The sequence below is a fragment of the Procambarus clarkii genome, chromosome 63 (genome assembly GCF_040958095.1).
Source record: "Procambarus clarkii isolate CNS0578487 chromosome 63, FALCON_Pclarkii_2.0, whole genome shotgun sequence".
Taxonomy (NCBI): domain Eukaryota; kingdom Metazoa; phylum Arthropoda; class Malacostraca; order Decapoda; family Cambaridae; genus Procambarus; species Procambarus clarkii.
In genome coordinates this window covers 27101730-27128690 of record NC_091212.1, presented here as the reverse complement: position 1 = coordinate 27128690, position 26961 = coordinate 27101730, and the positions used below count along the sequence as shown (strand labels likewise).

Sequence of the window (26961 nt, the reverse complement as noted above, 5' to 3'; positions counted from 1 at the left end):
TAAGGACATATAAGATTAGAAGGTGGATTGATAAGATCCATAGAAGGTGAGAATGGAGCAGGGTGTAACAAGTGAACGTGGATGGAACCATAGTTACAAGGGTTTATATGATAAACAAGATGGTTGGGAGTCAGTGCCACTGGCAGATGGTAAGGTGGGCCCCAGGAGATAAAGCTTGACCTTGCAAGCGTATCTAGGCGAGTATACGACCAAGGCAATGTCTAGGAGACATGGCTGGAGCCTGGAGACTCAAGAGCAGTAACAGACGTCAGGAGGGAGTGTCCAGGCTCTCAGTGGACATTGTGCAACAACCCGATAGAGGGAGAGGCTGGGCTTAGAAGCTGAGGCCCGACCGCGAGGGGACATATAGGTGGGCACACACACACACACACACACACACACACACACACACACACACACACACACACACACACCGCTGTGAATGGTGTCTGTGCTGACTCACTCTTGATCTGGATCTCAGCCACCACCTACGTGCTCCGGTATGTTTGGATGGTTGGCTCCTTGCTGGGCTCTTATTGCTTGCTTCCTCCTCCTCCTGTTCTGGTCGGTCGCTCTCTCTGTCTGTCTCTCCACTTCACCTGCACGTGTGACATGCAACATACCATCACACCTGCCCTCGCACCCTGCCTCTGCTCCCCAGCAGTTGTCAACCCCCAGACAAGGGGCCCCGGGTGTGGTGCTCGTGGTGAGCACTGTGCCCCAGGGGGCCCTCACCTCTACACCCTCCATCCATCGCCTCCCGTAACACACATGGGTATACTCTTTAGTCATCTTTGTGCTAGCTGCCTCTCTAATCAACTGGCTCTAGACCTATTTTCTTATTCATATCTTCTATATAAGATATAGATCTCTCTCACTCTCCGTCTCTCTCACACACAAACTATCTGCCTACAGAACACATACGTATTGTCAACCCAAGACACCCGTCCTTCTCAAGCCACACCTCGCCCCCTGCAAGTTCAAGTTTATTGAGAAAAAGGAAGTATACATCTCAAAAGGAGAGAGTGGCTTAGGCTCTATTTCTACCCTCGTCTATAAGTCCCTCCAGATGCTCACACACCCATAATAGTAGACAATTATTAATCATATTTTACATTTCACATTCCACTGGTAATCACACGACACACTGTGAGCTGTCTCATTGGTTACGCTGCCCCAGTCATGTCTTGTGTTGGTAAAGGCAGACTAAACAAGGTGAAGGTACACAAAGAAGCCATGAGAATAATTCCAAGAATAATCTCATGGCCCAAGTAATACTATTACTGAGATAATGATATGAGTGACCTTACAGAGTATTGGGGAGAGAATTTCAGAGATAAATGAAGCTTCGACGATTAGATTAATGAGAGGCGAGGGAGCTAATGAATTAATCCTCACTTCAAAAGGTGGGAAGAGATAAATAATGCATGTGAAAGCATAATAGGATCCTTTTATTCTAATGCTACAAAGCATGATGTATTTCAAGAATGTATTTCATTGCCAAAGCAACAACACCAACATGGCAGCAACATAACGCAGATGCAGTCATCCCCCCCCCCCCGCCATGTTGTCAGACTCTTATCTTCGCGCCACTTATTTATTTTACTGATAAGCGACATCATCTCTTGAAATTGTGTTGTTTAATACCATTTGTCCAAAGCTTCTCCATCAACATTTTCCACCACACGGGGTGGAACTATCCATCATTAGTGGATAGTTCATTTGTCTGAGACTCTTCCATCTGTGATTCGCCATCCTCCTCCTTACTTTATTTCCTCTCCGTTTCCCTCCCCACTAAACACCATCTGTTTGCTATAGCTACTTTTTCTAGAGCTTCAATCCTCTTGACCAACTTTTTGAGGTATTCCAAGATGTGTGTACTGACCGCAGACTCCACAAAGCCACCCTGCACCTCGTCACCACCAGCCTACATTTTTTTGGGGGGGGCTTCATTTCCCACTAGGAAAGTGGCTTCCCTAGTGGCTTCGATATCAAGCAGGCTATCCTTAATCGTCGCCGTGCCTGTCTCCCACACGTTGGCCACAGAGGATATCGTTGTCTTTCCACTGTTCCTGCTGTACGATCTTGCCTTCCACCTGATCTTCGTTTACCCTGCTTATGGGTGCCGGCTTGGCATCTCTCACACGGGGCTTCATGGGACATAGAGAGGAACCAGCATTGTGGATGCTTCGACAACTGCAGCAAGATGGCAACACATTTTCTCCTTTGTCAATCCACATTGTCGCTTGTCATTGTTCTTACCACAATACCGACATCGGGGGTCAAACTGACATTTCCAAGCCACATGTCCCTAACGAGAGCACTTCATGCATAATATAGTCTCCTCAATATATTTTGTCACATTCCTGTATCCAAATTCTTGTACAAAAAGTCTTTCAGGAGCCTCACCCTTTAACAAGGCAAGAATCTGAGTGTTTTTCACCACATACAATGTTCCTCTGAGTCCACACAACACTTTCATTGTTGAGATGAAGAAATTCAGGATCTAAGTATATCGGACACTGACAAACAATAACCTGAGTTTATATTATTCCCACTTCAGAAGTAACCAAAATAATATTCTTAAATCCGTCCTTGGTGTTCCGCTGCCTCTTCTCTCCCAACCGGTGGACACCCTCCTAAAATAATGGTTCATATTCACCAAATTCCTCGGCCCACTGAGCGGTTCCACTCCAGCTTCTGATGCAAAGTTAGTGTACATGTCGAGAGACATAACAGCCGCGTCCTTCCATTAAGGTGTGCCCCCAGGCGGTGTCTGGTCCTGCTGCAGCCCTCCGGAGACATTTTCCTGCTGAGTTTGTATAGAACTTTGTAACCCGAGTCCCGTCTGGCGTCGATCACTACACTTCTCCGGTCGTTCATCACTGCCAGTATCACTTAACTCTCTGTGCACAGTTTTCCGTTCTTGTCTCCTGGTCATTGCTACATGAAAAGGCCTGGAATCGTCTTGTCCGTCATCGATCAAAGGTCACTGGTTCACAAGTTCACAACTTTCTAGAGTGCTCCGAGAAGCACCCTTCCTCCACCATGGCTGGGATGGAATTGACCTCATCCCTTCCCCTTAAGCTAGACCTCAACCCCTCCCCCTTAAGCTAGACCTCAACCCCTCCCCCTTAAGCTAGACCTCAACCCCTCCCCCGTCAAGCATGACCCTTCATCACCTCTCCTGCTGCTCCCAGAAGGCGCGGCCAAGGGCACCGTCGGCCACCAGCATCTCGAGGAACCGCCTCTCGTTCCTAAGGAATGCTAACATCATCTTTATACCATCAACACCGTCCATTCAACGCCGACGCTAACCACTAAAACCGGTTTCTGTGGCGCTGTTTAAGGCAGTAGTTACACAGCAGGTTCCGACTTGACTGCCAGTTGTACGACTGCTTATACCAGAGTCATTGTTTGTCATCTTGACTAACTGCCTGCCTGCCTGCCTGCCTGCCTGCCTGCCTGCCTGGCCTGTCTGCCTGGCCTGTCTGCCTGCCTGCCTGCCTGGCCTGTCTGCCTGCCTGCCTGCCTGCCTGGCCTGTCTGCCTGCCTGCCTGCCTGCCTGCCTGCCAGCCTGCCTGCCTGCCTGGCCTGTCTGCCTGCCTGCCTGCCTGCCTGCCTGCCTGCCTGCCTACCATCAAACAGCCTGCCTGCCTGCCTACCATCAAACAGCCTGCTTGCCTACCATCAAACAGCCTGCCTGCCTGCCTACCATCAAACAGCCTGCCTGCCTGCCACCAAACAGCCTGCCTGCCTACCTACCATCAAACAGCCTGCCTGCCTGCCTACCATCAAACAGCCTGCTTGCCTACCATCAAACAGCCTGCCTGCCTGCCTACCATCAAACAGCCTGCCTGCCTGCCACCAAACAGCCTGCCTGCCTACCTACCATCAAACAGCCTGCCTGCCTGCCTACCATCAAACAGCCTGCCTGCCTACCATCAAACAGCCTGCCTGCCTGCCTACCATCAAACAGCCTGCCTGCCTGCCTACCATCAAACAGCCTGCCTGCCTACCATCAAACAGCCTGCCTGCCTGCCTACCATCAAACAGCCTGCCTGCCTGCCACCAAACAGCCTGCCTGCCTACCTACCATCAAACAGCCTGCCTGCCTGCCTACCATCAAACAGCCTGCCTGCCTACCATCAAACAGCCTGCCTGCCTGCCTACCATCAAACAGCCTGCCTGCCTGCCTACCATCAAACAGCCTGCCTGCCTACCATCAAACAGCCTGCCTGCCTGCCTACCATCAAACAGCCTGCCTGCCTGCCTACCATCAAACAGCCTGCCTGCCTGCCTACCATCAAACAGCCTGCCTGCCTGCCTACCATCAAACAGCCTGCCTGCCTGCCTACCATCAAACAGCCTGCCTGCCTGCCTACCATCAAACAGCCTGCCTGCCTACCATCAAACAGCCTGCCTGCCTACCATCAAACAGCCTGCCTGCCTGCCTACCATCAAACAGCCTGCCTGCCTGCCTACCATCAAACAGCCTGCCTGCCTACCTACCATCAAACAGCCTGCCTGCCTGCCTACCATCAAACAGCCTGCCTGCCTACCTACCATCAAACAGCCTGCCTGCCTGCCTACCATCAAACAGCCTGCCTGCCTGCCTACCATCAAACAGCCTGCCTGCCTGCCTACCATCAAACAGGCTGCCTGCCTACCATCAAACAGCCTGCCTGCCTACCATCAAACAGCCTGCCTGCCTGCCTACCATCAAACAGCCTGCCTGCCTGCCTACCATCAAACAGCCTGCCTGCCTGCCATCAAACAGGCCTGCCTGCCTACCATCAAACAGCCTGCCTGCCTACCATCAAACAGCCTGCCTGCCTACCATCAAACAGCCTGCCTGCCTGCCTACCCTGTTCCTAACTGATATGAACACTCTCCCACCAGCTCGTCTTCTCCAGTGTTCCCAACGTTACTAAAATGCTGTACTAAATTGCCTGAACCTAACCTACCCGAGGACCCGTGAATAGAAAACGGGACCTCACACCAGTTTTGCGAGCCTCTGTGACTTGTAGCGAGTGCATCAGGTTTTGGCCTAAATGGATTTTTACGTCAAAATACGATGTACTATGCGAGAGGACGAGTTGCCTCTCATAGCTACAGAGCTCAACACCAAGACGACCACTGTCATGACGACCACTGTCAGGACGACCACTGTCACGACGACCACTGTCACGACGACCACTGTCATGACGACCACTGTTAGGACGACCACTGTCAGGACGACCACTGTCAGGACGACCACTGTCACGACGACCACTGTCAGGACGACCACTGTCATGACGACCACTGTCAGGACGACCACTGTCAGGACGACCACTGTCAGGACGACCACTGTCAGGACGACCACTGTCAGGACGACCACTGTCAGGACGACCACTGTCAAGACGACCACTGTCACGACGACCACTGTCACGACGACCACTGTCACGGACGACCACTGTTAAGAAGGGTGGAGTGACAGAGCTGTGACGTGGAGAAGCCATACGGGAAGGAAGGGCGGGGGGGGGGGGGATAATCCAGGACTAATCACAGCAGATGTGGACACAAGTCACCTCCGTGGCCCGACACCAACACCAACAGTCAGGGGAAAGTTACCATGGCTTTTCTCCGATTAAAATCTTATTACAAAATCGTATTACATGGACAAAACATCATGGCTTTGGGTCCAGTCACCCCAGGCCCTGGGAGGGCCGGTGTATTGTGTTTGTTTTGGCAGGGATATGCCTGCGTGGGCCCTAAGCCGCTGGCTGGCCTACTAAGTGATGTTTGTTTCTGGTTTACTCAGGCGGAGTATCAGTACACAAATCATTGGAAGGTAACCCCCAGCCCCCGGGGGGGGGGGGAACTGTCCTCTGGGGTGCAGTGAACAGTGCAGAAACTGCAAGCAGTGCAAAATAAGGCGCTAAGGAGAGCAAGCAAAACACCGTCCACCATATGCATCAGACAATCCAGGAGTTCCATGAGCTCCTGAACATACAGCCACTAAACATCAGACTGCAGCACCAAGCCATCAGGGTGTGGAACACCATCCAAATGTTAGAGGACCCAATGTTAGAAAGATTACTCCAAGATGAGACGACGCCCCGCTCCCACAGCTGGTGGCCCAAGATGAGACGCCCCGCTCCCACAGCTGGTGGCCCAAGATGAGACGCCCCGCTCCCACAGCTGGTGGCCCAAGATGAGACGCCCCGCTCCCACAGCTGGTGGCCCAAGATGAGACGCCCCACTCCCACAGCTGGTGGCCCAAGATGAGACGCCCCGCTCCCACAGCTGGTGGCCCAAGATGAGACGCCCCGCTCCCACAGCTGGTGGCCCAAGATGAGACGCCCCACTCCCACAGCTGGTGGCCCAAGATGAGACGCCCCACTCCCACAGCTGGTGGCCCAAGATGAGACACCCCGCTCCCACAGCTGGTGGCCCAAGATGAGACGCCCCGCTCCCACAGCTGGAGGCCCAAGATGAGACGCTCCGCTCCCACAGCTGGTGGCCCAAGATGAGACGCCCCGCTCCCACAGCTGGTGGCCCAAGATGAGACGCCCCGCTCCCACAGCTGGTGGTCCAAGATGAGACACCCTGCTCCCACAGCTGGTGGCCCAAGATGAGACGCTCCGCTCCCACAGCTGGTGGCCCAAGATGAGACGCCCCGCTCCCACAGCTGGTGGCCCAAGATGAGACGCTCCGCTCCCACAGCTGGTGGCCCAAGATGAGACGCCCCGCTCCCACAGCTGGTGGCCCAAGATGAGACGCCCCGCTCCCACAGCTGGTGGCCCAAGATGAGACGCCCCGCTCCCACAGCTGGTGGCCCAAGATGAGACGCTCCGCTCCCACAGCTGGTGGCCCAAGATGAGACGCCCCGCTCCCACAGCTGGTGGCCCAAGATGAGACGCTCCGCTCCCACAGCTGGTGGCCCAAGATGAGACGCTCCGCTCCCACAGCTGGTGGCCCAAGATGAGACGCCCCGCTCCCACAGCTGGTGGCCCAAGATGAGACGCTCCGCTCCCACAGCTGGTGGCCCAAGATGAGACGCCCCGCTCCCACAGCTGGTTGCCCAAGATGAGACGCCCCACTCCCACAGCTGGTGGCCCAAGATGAGACGCCCCACTCCCACAGCTGGTGGCCCAAGATGAGACGCCCCACTCCCACAGCTGGTGGCCCAAGATGAGACGCCCCGCTCCCACAGCTGGTGGCCCAAGATGAGACGCCCCGCTCCCACAGCTGGTGGCCCAAGATGAGACGCCCCGCTCCCACAGCTGGTGGCCCAAGATGAGACGCCCCGCTCCCACAGCTGGTGGCCCAAGATGAGACGCCCCGCTCCCACAGCTGGTGGCCCAAGATGAGACGCTCCGCTCCCACAGCTGGTGGCCCAAGATGAGACGCCCTGCTCCCACAGCTGGTGGCCCAAGATGAGACGCCCCGCTCCCACAGCTGGTGGCCCAAGATGAGACGCCCCGCTCCCACAGCTGGTGGCCCAAGATGAGACGCTCCGCTCCCACAGCTGGTGGCCCAAGATGAGACGCCCCGCTCCCACAGCTGGTGGCCCAAGATGAGACGCTCCGCTCCCACAGCTGGTGGCCCAAGATGAGACGCTCCGCTCCCACAGCTGGTGGCCCAAGATGAGACGCCCCGCTCCCACAGCTGGTGGCCCAAGATGAGACGCTCCGCTCCCACAGCTGGTGGCCCAAGATGAGACGCCCCGCTCCCACAGCTGGTTGCCCAAGATGAGACGCCCCACTCCCACAGCTGGTGGCCCAAGATGAGACGCCCCACTCCCACAGCTGGTGGCCCAAGATGAGACGCCCCACTCCCACAGCTGGTGGCCCAAGATGAGACGCCCCGCTCCCACAGCTGGTGGCCCAAGATGAGACGCCCCGCTCCCACAGCTGGTGGCCCAAGATGAGACGCCCCGCTCCCACAGCTGGTGGCCCAAGATGAGACGCCCCGCTCCCACAGCTGGTGGCCCAAGATGAGACGCCCCGCTCCCACAGCTGGTGGCCCAAGATGAGACGCCCCGCTCCCACAGCTGGTGGCCCAAGAGCCTCGGTTCACTAGATGATAACCCCGCCCCACAGTACATAATTCCCAGGTGAAATACTGACCAGAAACCCCTCCCCCCATAACTGAAAAAAGGTGAATAATATATATATATATATTATATATATATATATATATATATATATATATATATATATATATATATATATATATATATAATATATATATATATATATATTATTCACCTTTTTTCAGTATATATATATATATATATATATATACTGAAAATATATATATATATATATATATATATATATATATATATATATATATATATATATATATATATATATATATATATAATGATGCCAGGACAGGAAGACAGAAGGCTAGAAAGTGTCCACACCATAAGGGGACGGCAACTACAGGAACCGAAAAGATTTAATAGCTTGTAAAGGGATATAATTTCAGAGCTCACAGCAAATGCACAAGTTACTCTTTCAAGACAATATACACAACCCACGTGAGACCAATAGAGAAATATGCAGCAGCACCGGCAATTGTTCCCCCCCCCCTTCCTGAAAGACAACACTTAAGACACCGTAAGAAATGTTTGCAGGAAGTGTGTGCCACGCTGCACATTACGACGACTGTGCAGCGTGGACAGGTTCAGCTGACCTGTCTCACAACCCTACACGAGAAACACAGTGGACATGATTACTACATGTAAGATCTGGAGAATAGACTAGGTAAACAAGGGCAGGGCCTCTATAAATTGAGGCTACTCCTCTATCATATGGAAGCTGGAAATGGAAAGGTGTTGAAGAAATGCGAGGAAATATTCATTGGTCTACCGTTGTTGTTGTTGTTGTTGTTTTAGATTTAGCTACTCAGAACGATGTGTCCATGTAGCACGGGCTATGGTGATCCCGTAATGGATCTACCCTATACTTAAGTGCTCTTAACGAGGTCGTGGAAACCACACCTCCATGAGCAATTTCAAAGTCAGATGTGACAAAGAACTTTCACGCCAGGAGAGTCCAGTTGTAAGGTGTGAGGAGGCTAGGGGCGGGGCATGAGGAGCAGGAGCTCACTTCTCCGTAGTCACTGGCAGGTACGCACCGCCTCCACAGGTTGAGAGGCGGGACCAAAGAGCCAAAGCTCAACCCCTGCAAGCACAACTACATGAGTACCACATTTGCAGAACCAGCAGCCGCCGCCTCGCTGCCACTTCTACCTCCTCTATAGTGAGTACTCACCTAGTTGTGGTTGCGGGGGTTGAGCTCTGGCTCTTTTGTCCCGCCTCTCAACCGTCAATCAACTGGTGTACAGAATCCTGAGCCTACTGGGCTCTATCATATCTACATTTGAAACTGTGTATGGCGTCAGCCTCCACCACATCACTGCCTAATGCATTCCATTTACTAACTACTCTGACACTGAAAAAGTTCTTTCTAACGTCTCTGTGGCTCATGTGGGTACTCAGCTTCCCCACTGTGTGCCCGTGTGCGTGTACCACCCTCCCTGGCTGGCTGTTCCCACACTTCCTGTGGGGATCCGCCAAATTCCCTCTTAAAAAAATTGTAAACTGGCAATATATCTTAACATTTGCTGGTCAACGGTGGAGGTCGGTGGTGGTCCTCTGATATACCCAGAGTGTGTCCGCTACGCTCCAGGTACCCCAGCACGCTCTTCACCTTGGGCTAGTCGTCTTCACTTTTTTTATCACATATTTCCCTACAAAAAAGGTGTTATTCGATTGCGTGAAACCTAACGTTTCCGTATCTTCCATGTATGTATGTATTATGTGGTGTCTCTCCTCTCTTACGCCAGAGAGCGCATTCTGACCCGGTGGGCGTTGGATCGACGTCGAAGCAACGTTTATGACGGTAATGCGACGTTGTTACGACGTCGAACTGTCGATGTTGTTGCACACTGTACTCACCGGGGAGTGCTGTGAGGCGGTCACAGTAATTCTGGCTGTGTGCTGTACTTGGGAGCTCAGCACTGGGTCCCTGCGGGCCTTCTAATTCTGCTATCACTGTCTTAGACCTGCTATCACAGTCTTTGGACGATGGGAGGTGTATTACACACCCGCATTCCACGCCAGATAGCGTAAGTTATAGAGATTCTCATAATCCACCCAATCAGTTGGTTGACCAACTGATTGGGTGGATTATGGTCATGATAGATTGGATGATCCTTGAGAAATAAATACACCATAAATACATAACAGGAGGAACCCCCGCCATTAATACATAAGTATATATATATATATATATATATATATATATATATATATATATATGTCGTACCTAGTAGCCAGAACTCACTTCTCAGCCTACTATGCAAGGCCCGATTTGCCTAATAAGCCAAGTTTTCATGAATTATTATATTTTCTCAATTTTTTTTCTTATGAAATGATAAAGCTACCCATTTCATTATGTATGAGGTAAATTTTTTTTTATTGGAGTTAAAATTAACGTAGATATATGACCGAACCTAACCAACCCTACCTAACCTAACCTAACCTATCTTTATAGGTTAGGTTAGGTTAGGTAGTCAAAAAAGTTAGGTTAGGTTAGGTTAGGTAGGTTAGGTAGTCGAAAAACAATTAATTCATGAAAACTTTTCTTATTAGGCAAATTTGGCCTTGCATAGTAGGCTGAGAAGTGCGTTCTGGCTACTAGGTACGACATATATATATATATATATATATATATATATATATATATATATATATATATATATATATATATATATATATATATATAAATAATAGGAAAAATAAGGGCGTCTCAAGAAAGAAGGAAAGAACAGAGAGCAAGTTTGTATTGTCATGGCCATTATATAAGGACAAGAACGCTGGGATCGGGCACTTTCAAACGCCTCGTGGACAGGAACAGACGGAGAAGGGGGTGGGGGAGGGGGGAATAGACAGGATAATTAATAAGACAAGTGACGACGGGTAAGCAGGCAGACGGGGGCGTGGACAGGTGGTACAAGAACTGGTCGACAGATACGACTCCCTGGTCGCCACCAGCCTCGACACACACACACACACACACACACACACACACACACACACACACACACACACAGCAACCAAAAATTACTACATAGCCATATAAGAAGGAAGATGTCGGTAAATGACCAAGTGACAAGACTGAGGAAAACAGAAGGGGCATATACAGAAAGCGACAAGGAAATCTGCGAGGTACTGAATGCAAAATTCCATGGAGTGTTCACAACCGAGCCTGAGCAGCTCCCATTGTTAGAAGAGATTACCCAAGATGAAAGACTATCAGATATAGAGGTGACAGCAGAGGATGTAATGAAACAGTTGACAACACTGGATGCAAATAAAGCTGTTGGACCAGACAAAGTATCACCGTGGATACTTAAAGAGGCAGCGCAGGCTCTCAGCGTGCCTCTGGCAATGATCTTTAATGAGTCACTTATGTCGGGAGAATTGCCCAGTTGCTGGAAGGAGGCAAATGTACCGATTTTCAAAAAAGGTGATAGGGAGGAGGCACTTAACTACAGACCCGTATCACTGACAAGCATCCCCTGCAAAATACTTGAAAGAATAATTAGGCTAAGACTTGTTGAGCACCTGGAGAGCATTGGGTTTGTAAACAAGCACCAACATGGGTTCTGGACAGGGAAATCATGCCTAACAAACCTTTTAGAATTCTATGATAAAGTAACAAGGATAAGGCACGACAGAGAAGGCTGGGCAGACTGCATATTTCTTGACTGCCAAAAGGCCTTTGATACGGTACCGCCCATGAGACTGCTATACAAACTTGAGAGGCAGGCAGGAGTAAGCGGAAAGGCCCTAGTATGGGTGAAGAACTACCTAACAGGAAGGAGCCAGAGGGTAATGGTAAGGGGCGAGAAGTCGGACTGGCGAACAGTAACAAGTGGAGTACCTCAAGGATCGGTGCTGGGACCAATCCTCTTTCTAATTTACGTAAATGATATGTTTACAGGAGTGGAATCATACATGTCAATGTTTGCGGATGACGCAAAATTAATGAGAAGAGTTGTGACAGACGAGGATTGTAGGATCCTCCAAGAGGACTTAAACAGGCTGCAGAGATGGTCAGGGAAATGGCTACTGGGGTTTAACACCAGTAAATGTAAAGTTATGGAAATGGGATCAGGTGACAGGAGACCAAAGGGACAGTACACAATGAAGGGGAACAGCCTACCTGTAACGATTCGAGAAAGAGACCTGGGAGTGGATGTGACACCTAATCTAACTCCTGAGGCACATATAAATAGGATAACGACAGCAGCGTACTCTACACTGGCGAAAATTAGAACTTCATTCAGAAACCTAAATGAGGAAGCTTTTAGGGCGCTTTACACTGCCTACGTGAGACCCGGCTTAGAGTATGCCGCGCCATCATGGAGCCCCCACCTGAAGAAACACATAAAGAAACTGGAGAAGGTTCAGAGGTTTGCGACGAGGCTTGTCCCAGAGTTACGAGGGATGGGATATGAAGAGCGGCTGAAGGAACTGAACCTTACGACACTAGAGAAAAGAAGGGAGAGAGGAGATATGATAGGGACATAAAATACTCAGGGGAATTGACAAAGTGGAAATAGATGAAATGTTCACACGTAATAATAACAGAACGAGGGGACATGGGTGGAAACTGGAAACTCAGATGAGTCACAGAGATGTTAGGAAGTTTTCTTTTAGCATGAGAGTAGTGGAAAAATGGAATGCACTTGGGGAACAGGTTGTGGAAGCAAATACTATTCATACTTTTAAAACTAGGTATGATAGGGAAATGGGACAGGAGTCATTGCTGTAAGCAACCGATAGCTGGAAAGGCGGGATCCAAGAGTCAATGCTCGATCCTGCAAGCACAAATAGGTGAGTACACACACACACACACACACACACACACACACACACACACACACACACACACACACACACACACACACACACACACTCAATGACCCGTCATTAGAGCCTGATTCAGATTACCGGATAAGACCACTCAGGGACATAACAGGCACGGGAGCAGGAACTACCACTACCACGCACGCAAACTGCACACACACGCACTCTTGACGCAAGCTGCACGCAGCAACGCAGATACTCCTACACACGCATGCCGGTAAACCACGTCTGTAAACAGGTAAATTACGCCCGTGAACTAGTAAATTATGTAAATACACCACGGAGCCTCATGCAAAGAGGAAACAGAAGCAAAATTTGCGTATTCACTCATAAAAAGTATACTGTATACCTTATAACAATCATGTCGTCTTTGTTTACACTATGAAATGGTTTACAGGCTTCACAAGCCAAGGTTATTATTGCCATTGTAAACCTCGTAGTGCTTCGGAACTGAAACTTTTCAATAAATGCAAAGCCACTAAGATCATCGACTGATGTACAGGTTTCGGAAGCGTGATTGCTTGAGGTCTGGAGACGGACTAGTGCCTTGAGCCATGACGGGGAAGGTCTTAGTAAGCCACCTTGAGACAGAGGAAGGTGAGAGGGAGGGGGGGGGGGGGGGGGTGCGGGAGGCAGAAGAGAGCTAAGCAACACAAGGGAGGGGAAGCCTCAGCAATACTGGGGATTATATACGCGGCTGCCAGTGTCCTGGAACCCAGAAAGCAAACGCTATGCCATTCAGACAGTGCCTTGACCCCCTCGACGAGGCACTGTGCCACGGGTCACCTTCAGGGGGGGAGGGAGAATCTCCCCCTTCCCCCCCCCCCTCCAACCCAGGATCCGTAAAGCCTCCTGGTACATATAAGGCCTCAGCTATTACATACCACAACAGCTGACCCCAACACCATTCACTGGAGACTGCGTCACCACACCAACAATTTACCAGCCACAACAAGGCTGGTGAACACGTGCACCTCAACAGTGACTTTACTTTTCGGTTGTTATATCAGTTGAGTTTATCGCAGTGGTCTATGAGCCGCCGGGAGTCGACCCTGTCACCTCAGGTGATCTTAGCTGTCATGCCTCCACACACACTGTCTCACCACCTTCTGCAACTCCAGACAATTTCTTGAGAACAAATCTTGTGTCTGTCATGCAAACCACCACCACCTCTACTGCCACCATCACCTCCACTGCCACCACCACCTCTACTGCCACCACCACCACCACCTCTACTGCCACCACCACCACCTCTACTGCCACCACCACCACCTCTACTGCCATCACCACCACCACCTCTACTGCCACCACCACCACCTCTACTGCCACCACCACCACCACCTCTACTGCCACCACCACCACCACCTCTACTGCCACCACCACCACCTCTACTGCCACCACCACAAAGGGAGCCGGTCGGCCGAGCGGACAGCACACTGTACTTGTGATCCTGTGGTCCCGGGATCGATCCCGGGCGCCGGCGAGAAACAATGGGCAGAGTTTCTTTCACCCTATGCCCCTGTTACCTAGCAGTAAAATAGGTACCTGGGTGTTAGTCAGCTGTCACGGGCTGCTTCCTGGGGGTGGAGGCCTGGTCGAGGACCGGGCCGCGGGGACACTAAAGCCCCGAAATCATCTCAAGAAGATAACCACCACCACCTCCACCACCACTGACTACAGTCAAGCGAGGGCGATAACTTACAATGTGCAACACTAGTGTGGAATATGCAAGTGAAGAATAAAACGAAAATGGAAAAAGTAGAGAGGCTTGCAAGAAGACTTATGCCAGAGGTAAGAGGGTGGCGTTAAGAGGGTTAAACCACGAGGATAGCTTAATGCAACTAAACCTCACAACTCTAAGGGATAGAAAAAGCCAGTGAGATATGATGACAACATACAAGGTTACTGAGGATAATAGGCAAGGCGGACAAGGACAGCATCTTTAAATTGAGAGAAACTAGGACAAGAAGACACAAGTGGAAATAACATGTAAGACCAAAACATATAAGGAAGTACTGGCACCCCTGCACGGCTGCTCCACAACTGGGATGCACTGGAACAAGAAGTTGTGGAAGCCACCTCCACCGTTGTTGAAGCCACCTCCACCGTTGTGGAAGCCACCTCCACCGTTGTGGAAGCCACCTCCACCGTTGTGGAAGCCACCTCCACCGTTGTGGAAGCCACCTCCACCGTTGTTGAAGCCACCTCCACCGTTGTTGAAGCCACCTCCACCGTTGTGGAAGCCACCTCCACCGTTGTTGAAGCCACCTCCACCGTTGTGGAAGCCACCTCCACCGTTGTTGAAGCCACCTCCACCGTTGTTGACGCCACCTCCACCGTTGTTGACGCCACCTCCACCGTTGTGGACGCCACCTCCACCGTTGTTGACGCCACCTCCACCGTTGTTGACGCCACCTCCACCGTTGTGGAAGCCACCTCCACCGTTGTTGACGCCACCTCCACCGTTGTGGACGCCACCTCCACCGTTGTTGAAGCCACCTCCACCGTTGTGGACGCCACCTCCACCGTTGTGGAAGCCACCTCCACCGTTGTGGACGCCACCTCCACCGTTGTTGAAGCCACCTCCACCGTTGTGGACGCCACCTCCACCGTTGTTGACGCCACCTCCACCGTTGTTGACGCCACCTCCACCGTTGTTGACGCCACCTCCACCGTTGTGGACGCCACCTCCACCGTTGTTGACGCCACCTCCACCGTTGTGGACGCCACCTCCACCGTTGTTGACGCCACCTCCACCGTTGTTGACGCCACCTCCACCGTTGTTGACGCCACCTCCACCGTTGTGGAAGCCACCTCCACCGTTGTTGACGCCACCTCCACCGTTGTGGACGCCACCTCCACCGTTGTGGACGCCACCTCCACCGTTGTGGACGCCACCTCCACCGTTGTGGACGCCACCTCCACCCACAAGTTTATAGCCAGATTCGAGGTACAACAAGGGCCAGTAGTCGGGCCACAGAGAGTACTACCTGCAGTACCTGAATGGGACAGTGACAGGTACTACCCTAAGACAGTGACAGGTGCCACCACCACCAGCACCGCCACACCTGTGTCACTGACCTACATCACTTGTTAAGACCTGGACACATTAATAACGGAGGACATAACGGAGCAGCACCTGGAGAGGCTCAACTTTGTAACGGAGGAGCAGCAACGTGGAGGGTCACAGTCAGGCCTAACAAACTTGGGAGTATTGTGTAGAGGTCACTAAATGGGGAGACACGACAACAGGGTCACTGCTTGGGGACACTGCTGGAGACACTGTTGGAGACACTGTTGGAGACACTGCTGGGGACACTGCTGGGGACACTGCTGGGGACACTGTTGGAGACACTGTTGGAGACACTGCTGGGGACACTGCTGGGGACACTGCTGGAGACACTGCTGGGGACACTGCTGGGGACACTGCATTTTCTCAGGCTCTCACAACACATGTGATAACATCAGCGACAACACACAGGTGTATAAGATGGAGACACAGGTACACCGAGAATTCACCTGTACTCCCCCAGGTGGTATAAGGTGAGCCACGTGGTGGTACAGGGGTAAGGTGAGCGACGGGAGTACCCACACCGCTACTTCAAGTCACCTCATTACTCTCACTGATGTTGTCACTGACAGAAACATTTAAGGGAATACCTGATGGTCAGGAAACAAAGTATCATTGTCAGAAAGATGGTCTCAAGGGTTACTTTCTCTGTACATGCCAATGTTTGCAAGAGAACAGCAGAGCAATACAGCAAAACCTTGACAAACTACTGGAGTGGGAACACAAATGGCTATTTGAGTTCAACCCCCAACAAGTGTAAAATAATGCACGTAAATGACTACTGATATACATGTGTAAAGCTGGCAAGCATTTTGAACGGCATTGAAAAACCTAAAGAATGATTCAAGGCTCGTACGAGTGGCCGAGGAGGGAAATGCACTGAAAAAAGGTCGTGGAAGCCATCTTCATTCACAACTTGAAGGTCAGATACCACAAAGCACTCTAACTTCAGCAAAGAAAAAAAAACGTAGCAGGTACAAAAAGGTTAGAAGACCAGGGGACGGGGGGGAGGGGGGGGTTGTGGGGTAGTGGGTGGTAGGCAAGAAGCATTAGGTGAGCACCTCCGCCGCACAAAGGCCAGCACAGCAGCCAAGGCTTCACCACGCTGGCAGGATTAGGTTCACCTTCACCCTCACGCCTCTCACTCCGGACAAAGACTTCACTTAAACGTGACGTGAACGTCTAGTCTCTCTCTCCACACCAGATGAAATGTATCACGTCATGACGTCCACTGTGGCTATACCCCGCCCTTCTTGACGCCACCCACCGCCCTTCTTGACGCCACCCACCACCGCCCATCTTGACGCCACCCACCACCCTTCTTGACGCCACCCACCGCCCTTCTTGACGCCACCCACCACCGCCCTTCTTGACGCCACCCACCACCGCCCTTCTTGACGCCACCCACCACCGCCCTTCTTGACGCCACCCACCACCGCCCTTCTTGACGCCACCCACCACCGCCCTTCTCGACGCCACCCACCACCGCCCTTCTCGACGCCACCCACCACCGCCCTTCTCGACGCCACCCACCACCGCCCTTCTCGACGCCACCCACCACCGCCCTTCTCGACGCCACCCACCACCGCCCTTCTTGACGCCACCCACCACCGCCCTTCTCGACGCCACCCACCACCGCCCTTCTTGACGCCACCCACCACCGCCCTTCTTGACGCCACCCACCACCGCCCTTCTTGACGCCACCCACCACCCTTCTTGACGCCACCCACCACCCTTCTTGACGCCACCCACCACCGCCCTTCTTGACGCCACCCACCACCACCCTTCTTGACGCCACCCACCACCGCCCTTCTTGACGCCACCCACCACCACCCTTCTTGACGCCACCCACCACCACCCTTCTTGACGCCACCCACCACCGCCCTTCTTGACGCCACCCACCACCGCCCTTCTTGACGCCACCCACCACCGCCCTTCTTGACGCCACCCACCACCCTTCTTGACGCCACCCACCACCGCCCTTCTTGACGCCACCCACCACCGCCCTTCTTGACGCCACCCACCGCCCTTCTTGACGCCACCCACCGCCCTTCTTGACGCCACCCACCACCGCCCTTCTTGACGCCACCCACCACCGCCCTTCTTGACGCCACCCACCACCGCCCTTCTTGACGCCACCCACCACCGCCCTTCTTGACGCCACCCACCGCCCTTCTTGACGCCACCCACCGTCCTTCTTGACGCCACCCACCACCGCCCTTCTTGACGCCACCCACCACCGCCCTTCTTGACGCCACCCACCACCGCCCTTCTTGATGCCACCCACCACCACCCTTCTTGACGCCACCCACCACCCTTCTTGACGCCACCCACCACCGCCCTTCTTGACGCCACCCACCACCCTTCTTGACGCCACCCACCACCGCCCTTCTTGACGCCACCCACCACCCTTCTTGACGCCACCCACCACCGCCCTTCTTGACGCCACCCACCACCCTTCTTGACGCCACCCACCACCGCCCTTCTTGACGCCACCCACCACCCTTCTTGACGCCACCCACCACCGCCCTTCTTGACGCCACCCACCACCGCCCTTCTTGACGCCACCCACCACCCTTCTTGACGCCACCCACCACCGCCCTTCTTGACGCCACCCACCACCGCCCTTCTTAACGCCACCCACCGCCCTTCTTGACGCCACCCACCACCGCCCTTCTTGACGCCACCCACCACCGCCCTTCTTGACGCCACCCACCACCCTTCACCACTGTGAGGCTCCTAGACAACTCAAGCGGATCACATGACGAAACGGTCGACTAACTCATTACACAGTTTGAAACGGGAAATATGAAAGACAGGTGTAATTGTGTACAGGTGTGTAATTGCAATTAGCACTACCAGCTGAAAGCCGGGGCCAAAGACCCCCCCCCCCCCATTACATGCACATGTAGAGGTTCCCACACTGACCCCCTCACCAGGGGCCATCCCTGACCCCCCCCCCCCCCTTCGGTGGGTCCTGGCCCCCCTGGCGGTCCGCTCCACACTTCGTGGGGTCAGTAAGTGTCAGAAATTGGAGGCAGGCAGTGAGGTGTGAGTTTCCGCTAATGCTCCTAAGAAGACCAAGTACTTGTGTTTCCTGCCTCTCATTTTCTACTGGCTTCCTTTCCTGCCTGCCGGCCTGCCACCCCCCTACCGGCCTGCCAGCATGCCACTCTCCCTGCCGGCCTGCCACCCCCCTACCGGCCTGCCACCCCTCCCTGCCTGCCTGCCACCCCTCCCTGCCAGCATGCCACTCTCCCTGCTGGCCTGCGACCCCTCCCTGCCGGCCTGCCACCCTCCCTGCCGGCCTGCCACCCCTCCCTGCCTGCCTGCGACCCCTCCCTGCCAGCATGCCACTCTCCCTGCTGGCCTGCGACCCCTCCCTGCCGGCCTGCCACCCTCCCTGCCGGCCTGCCACACCTCCCTGCCGGCCTGCCACCCTCCCTGCCGGCCTGCCACCCTCCCTGCCGGCCTGCCACCCCTCCCTGCCGGCCTGCCACCCCTCCCTGCCGGCCTGCCACCCCTCCCTGCCGGCCTGCCACCCTCCCTGCCGGCCTGCCACCCTCCCTGCCGGCCTGCCACCCTCCCTGCCGGCCTGCCACACTCCCTGCCGGCCTGCCACACTCCCTGCCGGCCAGCCACCCCTCCCTGCCGGCCTGCCACCCTCCCTGCCGGCCTGCCACACTCCCTGCCGGCCAGCCACCCCTCCCTGCCGACCTGCCACCCTCCCTGCCGGCCTGCCACACTCCCTGCCGGCCTGCCACACTCCCTGCCGGCCAGCCACCCCTCCCTGCCGGCCTGCCACCCTCCCTGCCGCCCAGCCACCCCTCCCTGCCGGCCAGCCACCCCTCCCTGCCGGCCTGCCACCCCTCCCTGCCGACCTGCCATCCTCCCTGCCGGCCTGCCACCCTCCCTGGGTCCCCTATCCCCATACAGTTCACTACGCTACATAACCCTATCAATAAATAAACTTAAGGGGAAACAAAAGACAGACAGCTTGACGCTGAAGTCACTGTAGCCGTCACGGAAGAAACGTGAAGGTCTTTCAGGTAGAGCTGGAGTGGACAGTTGACGTGATGGGCGGCCCTGGAGGCGGCCCTGGAGGTGGCCCTAGGCGGCCCTGGAGGCGGCCCTGGAGGTGGCCCTGGAGGCGGCCCTGGAGGTGGCCCTGGAGGCGGCCCTGGAGGCGGCCCTAGGCGGCCCTAGGAGGCCCTGGAGGTGGCCCTGGAGGCGGCCCTGGAGGTGGCCCTGGAGGCGGCCCTGGAGGTGGCCCTAGGCGGCCCTGGAGGTGGCCCTGGAGGCGGCCCTGGAGGTGGCCCTGGAGGCGGCCCTAGGCGGCCCTAGGCAGCCCTAGGCGGCCCTAGGCGGCCCTAGGCGGCCCTGGAGGTGGCCCTGGAGGTGGCCCTAGGCGGCCCTAGGCGGCCCTGGAGGTGGCCCTGGAGGCGGCCCTGGAGGCGGCCCTGGAGGTGGCCCTAGGCGGCCCTAGGCGGCCCTGGAGGTGGCCCTGGAGGCGGCCCTGGAGGTGGCCCTGGAGGCGGCCCTGGAGGTGGCCCTAGGCGGCCCTAGGCGGCCCTGGAGGCGGCCCTGGAGGTGGCCCTAGGCGGCCCTAGGCGGCCCTGGAGGTGGCCCTGGAGGCGGCCCTGGAGGCGGCCCTGGAGGTGGCCCTAGGCGGCCCTGGAGGCGGCCCTGGAGGCGGCCCTGGAGGTGGCCCTAGGCGGCCCTAGGCGGCCCTGGAGGTGGCCCTGGAGGCGGCCCTGGAGGTGGCCCTGGAGGCGGCCCTGGAGGCGGCCCTAGGCGGCCCTAGGAGGCCCTGGAGGTGGCCCTGGAGGCGGCCCTGGAGGTGGCCCTAGGCGGCCCTAGGTGGCCCTGGAGGCGGCCCTGGAGGTGGCCCTGGAGGCGGCCCTGGAGGTGGCCCTAGGCGGCCCTAGGCGGCCCTGGAGGCGGCCCTGGAGGTGGCCCTGGAGGCGGCCCTAGGCGGCCCTGGAGGTGGCCCTGGAGGCGGCCCTGGAGGTGGCCCTGGAGGCGGCCCTGGAGGTGGCCCTGGAGGCGGCCCTGGAGGTGGCCCTAGGCGGCCCTGGAGGTGGCCCTGGAGGCGGCCCTGGAGGTGGCCCTGGAGGCGGCCCTAGGCAGCCCTAGGCGGCCCTGGAGGCGGCCCTGGAGGTGGCCCTAGGCGGCCCTAGGCGGCCCTGGAGGCGGCCCTGGAGGCGGCCCTGGAGGTGGCCCTAGGCGGCCCTGGAGGCGGCCCTGGAGGCGGCCCTGGAGGTGGCCCTAGGCGGCCCTAGGCGGCCCTGGAGGTGGCCCTGGAGGCGGCCCTGGAGGCGGCCCTGGAGGCGGCCCTGGAGGCGGCCCTGGAGGTGGCCCTAGGCGGCCCTGGAGTCCACCTACACCAGTTGGCGTAGGCGGCAACTGACAGGGGCGTTAGACCCCTGTCAGTTGCCATTTGTGAGCGACGTACTGAGTGTCAAGAGGGGACATGACCAAGGTTACCGTGAGGGGTGAGTACCCGTCACTCTCTCTCCACATGAGTGACGAGCGTCAACCTCCACACACACCCACTCCCCCCCCCCCACACACACACACCCACTCACCTCCCCCTCCCTCCCCAACACACACACACACACCCCAACACACCCACACCCATTACCACCCTCCTCCACCGGGACCAAAGTGCCGAAGCTCAACCCCTGCAAGCAACACACGGTGAGCACAACACGGTGAGCACTAGGCCACCCCGACCACACCCCCACAGTCAACACCTCCACAAACTGACCACACCACCACGGGTGCCACGCACCTCCACCCACAACATTACGGCCGGACGATGTTACAAAGAACTTGAACGTCAGAACAGTTATAACGCAACAGGTACAACGAGGCCAAGAGGCGGGTCTACAGAGCTAAGACCTCACTTCTGCGTAGTCAGTGATAAGTCCTTCATCTCCTCGGGAACCCCAATCAGCACCAATACCTGGGTGAACATACCTGGCATGGGGTTCATTAGGGGGTTGTATTGGGGTACAAGGCTCGACTTACGATAACTTGGTCCAACAGACTGTTGCTTGGTGCAGCCTGAAGGCCCACATATCCACTATAACCTTGTGGGGCTCGCCACTTCTGACAGGAACGCGTCTAACCCCGTCAAAACCACCAGGACCTGTATGTCCGTCACCCGTCCTGCTCCTCCCGTCACCCACCCGTCACCACCCAAGCCTCCAGGGTACCGTGGGCGCGGCCATGTACCCAGAGGAGACAGGAGCGCTTCAACACTTTCTCCAAATTTTTTCCATCTGCTATTTCTGAAGGAGGTTCCATCTCCCTGGGTGGTCTACCACGCCCCTCCCTCCCTCTTCCCTTCCCCTCCCTCCGTCCCTCCCTCCGTCCCTCCTCCTCTCCCACACACACACCTCAACCCTCTCCAGTGGAACAGTTTTGCAAGGGCGTGAGACTTTTGTCAGCCAACAGCTTTCACTCTGGACCCTTTTGTTGAGCTCACACTCTTGCTGGCCTTCTTGCCTCTGTCTGTCTGTCTGTCTGTCTGTCTGTCTGTCTGTCTGTCATACACACAAACATTGTGATAGTGGAAGTAGTTGTGGTAGCAACAGCAGGGGAGGTGGTGGTGGTAGTAGAAGTAGCCAGATTAGGTTTAACAATCCGGCTCAAATACTGAATTTGTATACAAGTTTTTCAATGCCAATGTGATGGAATTTGTTTCTGGCGGCAGAGTGAGGCGGGGCGAGAGAACCTTCTGCTCTTCTATCCTGGCCTCAACTCTCCACACAACAGCTGTTGATCACACACACATTATATGACACTACATTAGCGTTATATGATACAGAGTGCTGGGAAGACGGGACACCACGAACGTAGTTCTCTCTCATCCTGTAACTACACTTAGGTAATTACATAATAGGTAATTACACACACACACACACACACACACACACACACACACACACACACACAACCGGGTGGTACGCGAACAAGGGGACACAGGTGGAGACTGAGTACCCACATGTGCCACAGGGACGTTAGAAAGGACTTTTTCAGTGTCAGAGTAGTTAACAGGTGGAATGCATTAGGCAGTGATGGGGTGGAGGCTGACTCCATACACAGTTTCAAATATAGATATGATAGAGCCCAGTAGGCTCAGGAATCTGTACACCAGTTGATTTTTTTATTATTATTATTTTCTACCACAGACGTGGCCACACATTTACAATGCTAACCAGAATATATACATTTTCTTCTGTCCTCCATGGACAGGGTTAGTGATGTGTTAAACATATAGTTCAAGGGTTTATTGAACACTCAACCACAGAAGGTGATTCGGTGCTTTTAAAATGCTAAGCTTACCTACATACGTAAATACATAGATACACAGATTTACGTATGCCCTACATAAAGTGTTTGATGTGTCTTTTACACAGTGTCATTAATGTGCATTTACAAAGGTGAAATGTAATTCTGATCAGCTTCCATATATACTTTATACCCATACATATACATACACACACATATACATACATATATACACACACATGCATTCACATACATTTGTCTCATTTACTCTGACGGGTAAGATAGCTGATAAAGAAACTAGTGTGCAATTAAGCACTTAATCACTGAAGGTGATGAAGGTGCTTTTACAAGCTCAGGTTATATAGTTACATCATATATATACATTGTATGATTGATATATTACATGGTCAATCTTGGATACAAGTCTAATATATCATCAAGTGTTCCAGTACTCATATAGTAACTACAGAGTTCAGCATACCTTAGCCCAGGAGGGCGAAAGTCAGTCAGTATGGGACATTCTACAATATAATGTTCAAGAGAGTGCATGTTTTCTCTTTCACAAAGTTGACACATTGTGTACTCGACATTTGGGTTTTGAGAAAGCTGCCAGATACGTCTATATCCCAGGCGTATTCTGGCCACTATAACATCACATTGCCGGGTTCTTGTTCTATTAGTCCCATATGTGAATGTCTCCTCACGATATCTATCATAATATTTAATGCTACAACTTTCAGGTCTTTGTGAATTTGTTAGGTCGGTGAGATCTTCATTAGATATTTGTTTAAGTATTCTCTGTCACTGCTAATGAAACACCCATATCAATTTCTACCACTGGTTTTCTACAGGCTGTCTTAGCAAGCATATCAACATTGTCATGCCTTGAGATGCCAACATGTGATGGTATCCATAGGAATTTAATTTCAAATCTGTTTTCTTTAGCAGCTAAAACATTCATTCGAATATCATTGACTATTTTCTGGGTGTCACTACTATGTGCGTTCAATGCCAGGAGTGCACTCTGCGATTCACAGTATATAAGTCCACTGCCTTTGTCTTTTAAAAATTCAGTGGCAAAGTATATGCCTGCAAGTTCTGTTTGAGTTGTACTTGCCCAGTCATTGACGCGCTTCATTGCTGTATGTACGAGAGAAGATTGTTCAAATATATTACATGCACATCCGGTACATCGTCCACCTTCTACAGAGCCGTCGGTATAGCACTGATAAACATCGTTACCCATACCCTGAGTACTTTCAGTGATGCTTTTCAGTGTTAACTGTTTTAATAATGTAGAGTGCACACTATCTTGGGCGCATTTACAAAATCAACTGATAGATCCCAGTTATCCCATGGAGTAATTGGTTGATTAATCATTAGTTGAGTTGGGTACATATTTAATATTTTGATGGAGTTGGCTACCTTGTAGAACCAGTTGATTGACAGCTGAGAGGCGGGACCATAGAGCCAAAGCTCAACCCCCGCAAGCACAAGTAGATAAGTACACACACACACACACACACACACACACACACACACACACACACACCTGGTGCAGATTACCACGCCCCCCCCTCCCTCCCTCCCACCAGTCCTATACTCTGTTCCTTCAAAGCAATTTCCAGTGAAAGGTGTGCAACCCTTCACCAGTTGCAGAGTGCAGCTTACCTCAACGGTACTTGGCTTCCCTCCTCCCCCCCCTCCCCCAGTGATGATTGGGGGGTTCTCCTCCCCAACCCCGTCTACCACTGGTCACTGTGCCCCCCCCCCCCACCCCTTCTACACTTTCACACCAGCTACTGTTCCACAGCCTTGCTCCTCCTCGTGCAGGGAAGCCAAGGTTAACACCCCACATGCACACCTCATTGGTACCCGTTTGGGGGGGAGAGGGGGGGGAGAGGGGGGGGGGAGAGGGGGGAGCCTTTGGTGGGTGGGGGATGGGGTGAGTGGGAGTGGGGGAGACGTAGAGACGGTGGGAGGGGGGGGGGAAGAGGGGAGGGGGAGCCGCTGAGCGTGTCTGGGAGGGGTGGGGGGGGGGAGGGGGGAGCATGTACAGTTCAAGTGACATACTTACCGTAGGACAAATGACTCACTTGAGGAAGCTGGTGATTATAAACCCTCGTATCTGTACCTTGAGGTGACCTTGTGTAGGCTCCTGGGATCAATGTCCCCGCGGCCCGGTCGCCGACCAACGTCTCCTAGCGGGTGGTCTGGTCAACCGGGCTTGTGTGAGGCTGACGTACGCAGCACCGCCCGATTGGTCAGGTATCCTTCGGAGGTGTTTATATCAGTGTCTCTCGAAGACCACGAGAGGCGGACCAGTCAGGCCCCTTGAGTGTACATAAGAGTTCTCTCTCAGCGTACCTACTGCACCTCTGCTTTTCACGATGTACTATTTTGTACATCCTTACCATGTCTCATGGTTTCCCGTGAAGTTATTTCCACGAAGATATTTGGAACCAGTCTCTCTAATATTTTCCAAATGTAAATTATTGTGTACTCGGCTGCGCTCTAGAAAAGCGCAGCCGAGGTTGAGAGATAAGAAAGGCTGAGGTTGAGAGATAAGAAAGGCTGAGGTTGAGAGATAAGAAAGGCTGAAGTTGAGAAAAGGTTGAGAGATGTTAAAGGTTGCCAATAATTATTTTATCTCTGCATGTTCTCCAGGTCAACAACTTCTCCAGCTTTAGACGGGGCTGTTAGTGTGCACCAATACACCATCCTCGAGACCACCGCAGTCTCTTAAAATTAGTTGCCATCTCATGTTTTGAAAGATTCTTATTATCCAGCTTGTAATGTGACTTCAAGTTGCCAGCTACTTTATTGTCTTCTTTAAAAGTCAGGTGTTACCCAATGATTACTCCAAAATCTTTTACATTGCGTTTTCTTTCTATATATATATAAATGAACAATGCAATAGAGCGTCCTTTGCCTTGATGTGACTATTTTATGTAATAATAATAATAATAATAATAATTTTTATTTAGGCAAAGGTACATACATAAAGAGATTTTACCAAGTTTGTTGGCTTTATAGATAAGAGCAAGTACATACAATGCCTAAAGCCACTATTACGCAAAGCGTTTCGGGCAGCTTCCGGGTTCATATTTTGGTGTTTTACATTGAGCAGGAGCTGGAATTTTTTCTCATTAATCATCATACTATTATCTGAGGCCCATTTTTTATTTTTTTTTTTTATTATTTTCTACCACAGACGTGGCCAACATATTTACAATGCTAACCAGCATATATACATTTTCTTCTGTCCTCCATGGACAGGGTTAGAGATGTGTTAAACATATAGTTCAAGGGTTTATTGAACAATCAACCACAGAAGGTGATTCGGTGCTTTTAAAATGCTAAGCTAACCTACATACGTAAATACATAGTTACACAGATTTGCGTGAGGCCCATTGAAAGACCTGATTTCCATCACCCTGTTTGCTCTATCATTCCATTAAAATCTTAACAGTCATCTACAAAGGCTGATACTGTACTATAATTTGTGTACTTGTCCACGAGACTGAGAACAAGTACCGGAGCAAGAAGGGTACCTCGGTGGCCCCAGCTTCTCAAGGCTGATCTTACTGTCTTGACCATTACCCTCAATCCGTAAGATCCATCTTCCTACTTCACCAGCCATTCCTTCTGAACGCAT

At 53.2% G+C, this 26961-nt stretch overlaps 1 protein-coding gene across 1 annotated transcript; it reads right to left on the bottom strand.

Moving 5' to 3' along the window:
• Positions 1–2006: 2006 nt before the first annotated feature.
• LOC138354571 (PE-PGRS family protein PE_PGRS45-like) lies at positions 2007–26961 on the bottom strand. The gene is made up of 5 exons (XM_069308941.1): positions 26841–26961; positions 15161–15853; positions 5067–5455; positions 2410–2522; positions 2007–2196 (listed from the first exon to the last, which is right to left on the bottom strand). Exons 1-5 carry the CDS (start codon positions 26959–26961, stop codon positions 2007–2009), a joined length of 1506 nt encoding a protein of 501 aa, XP_069165042.1.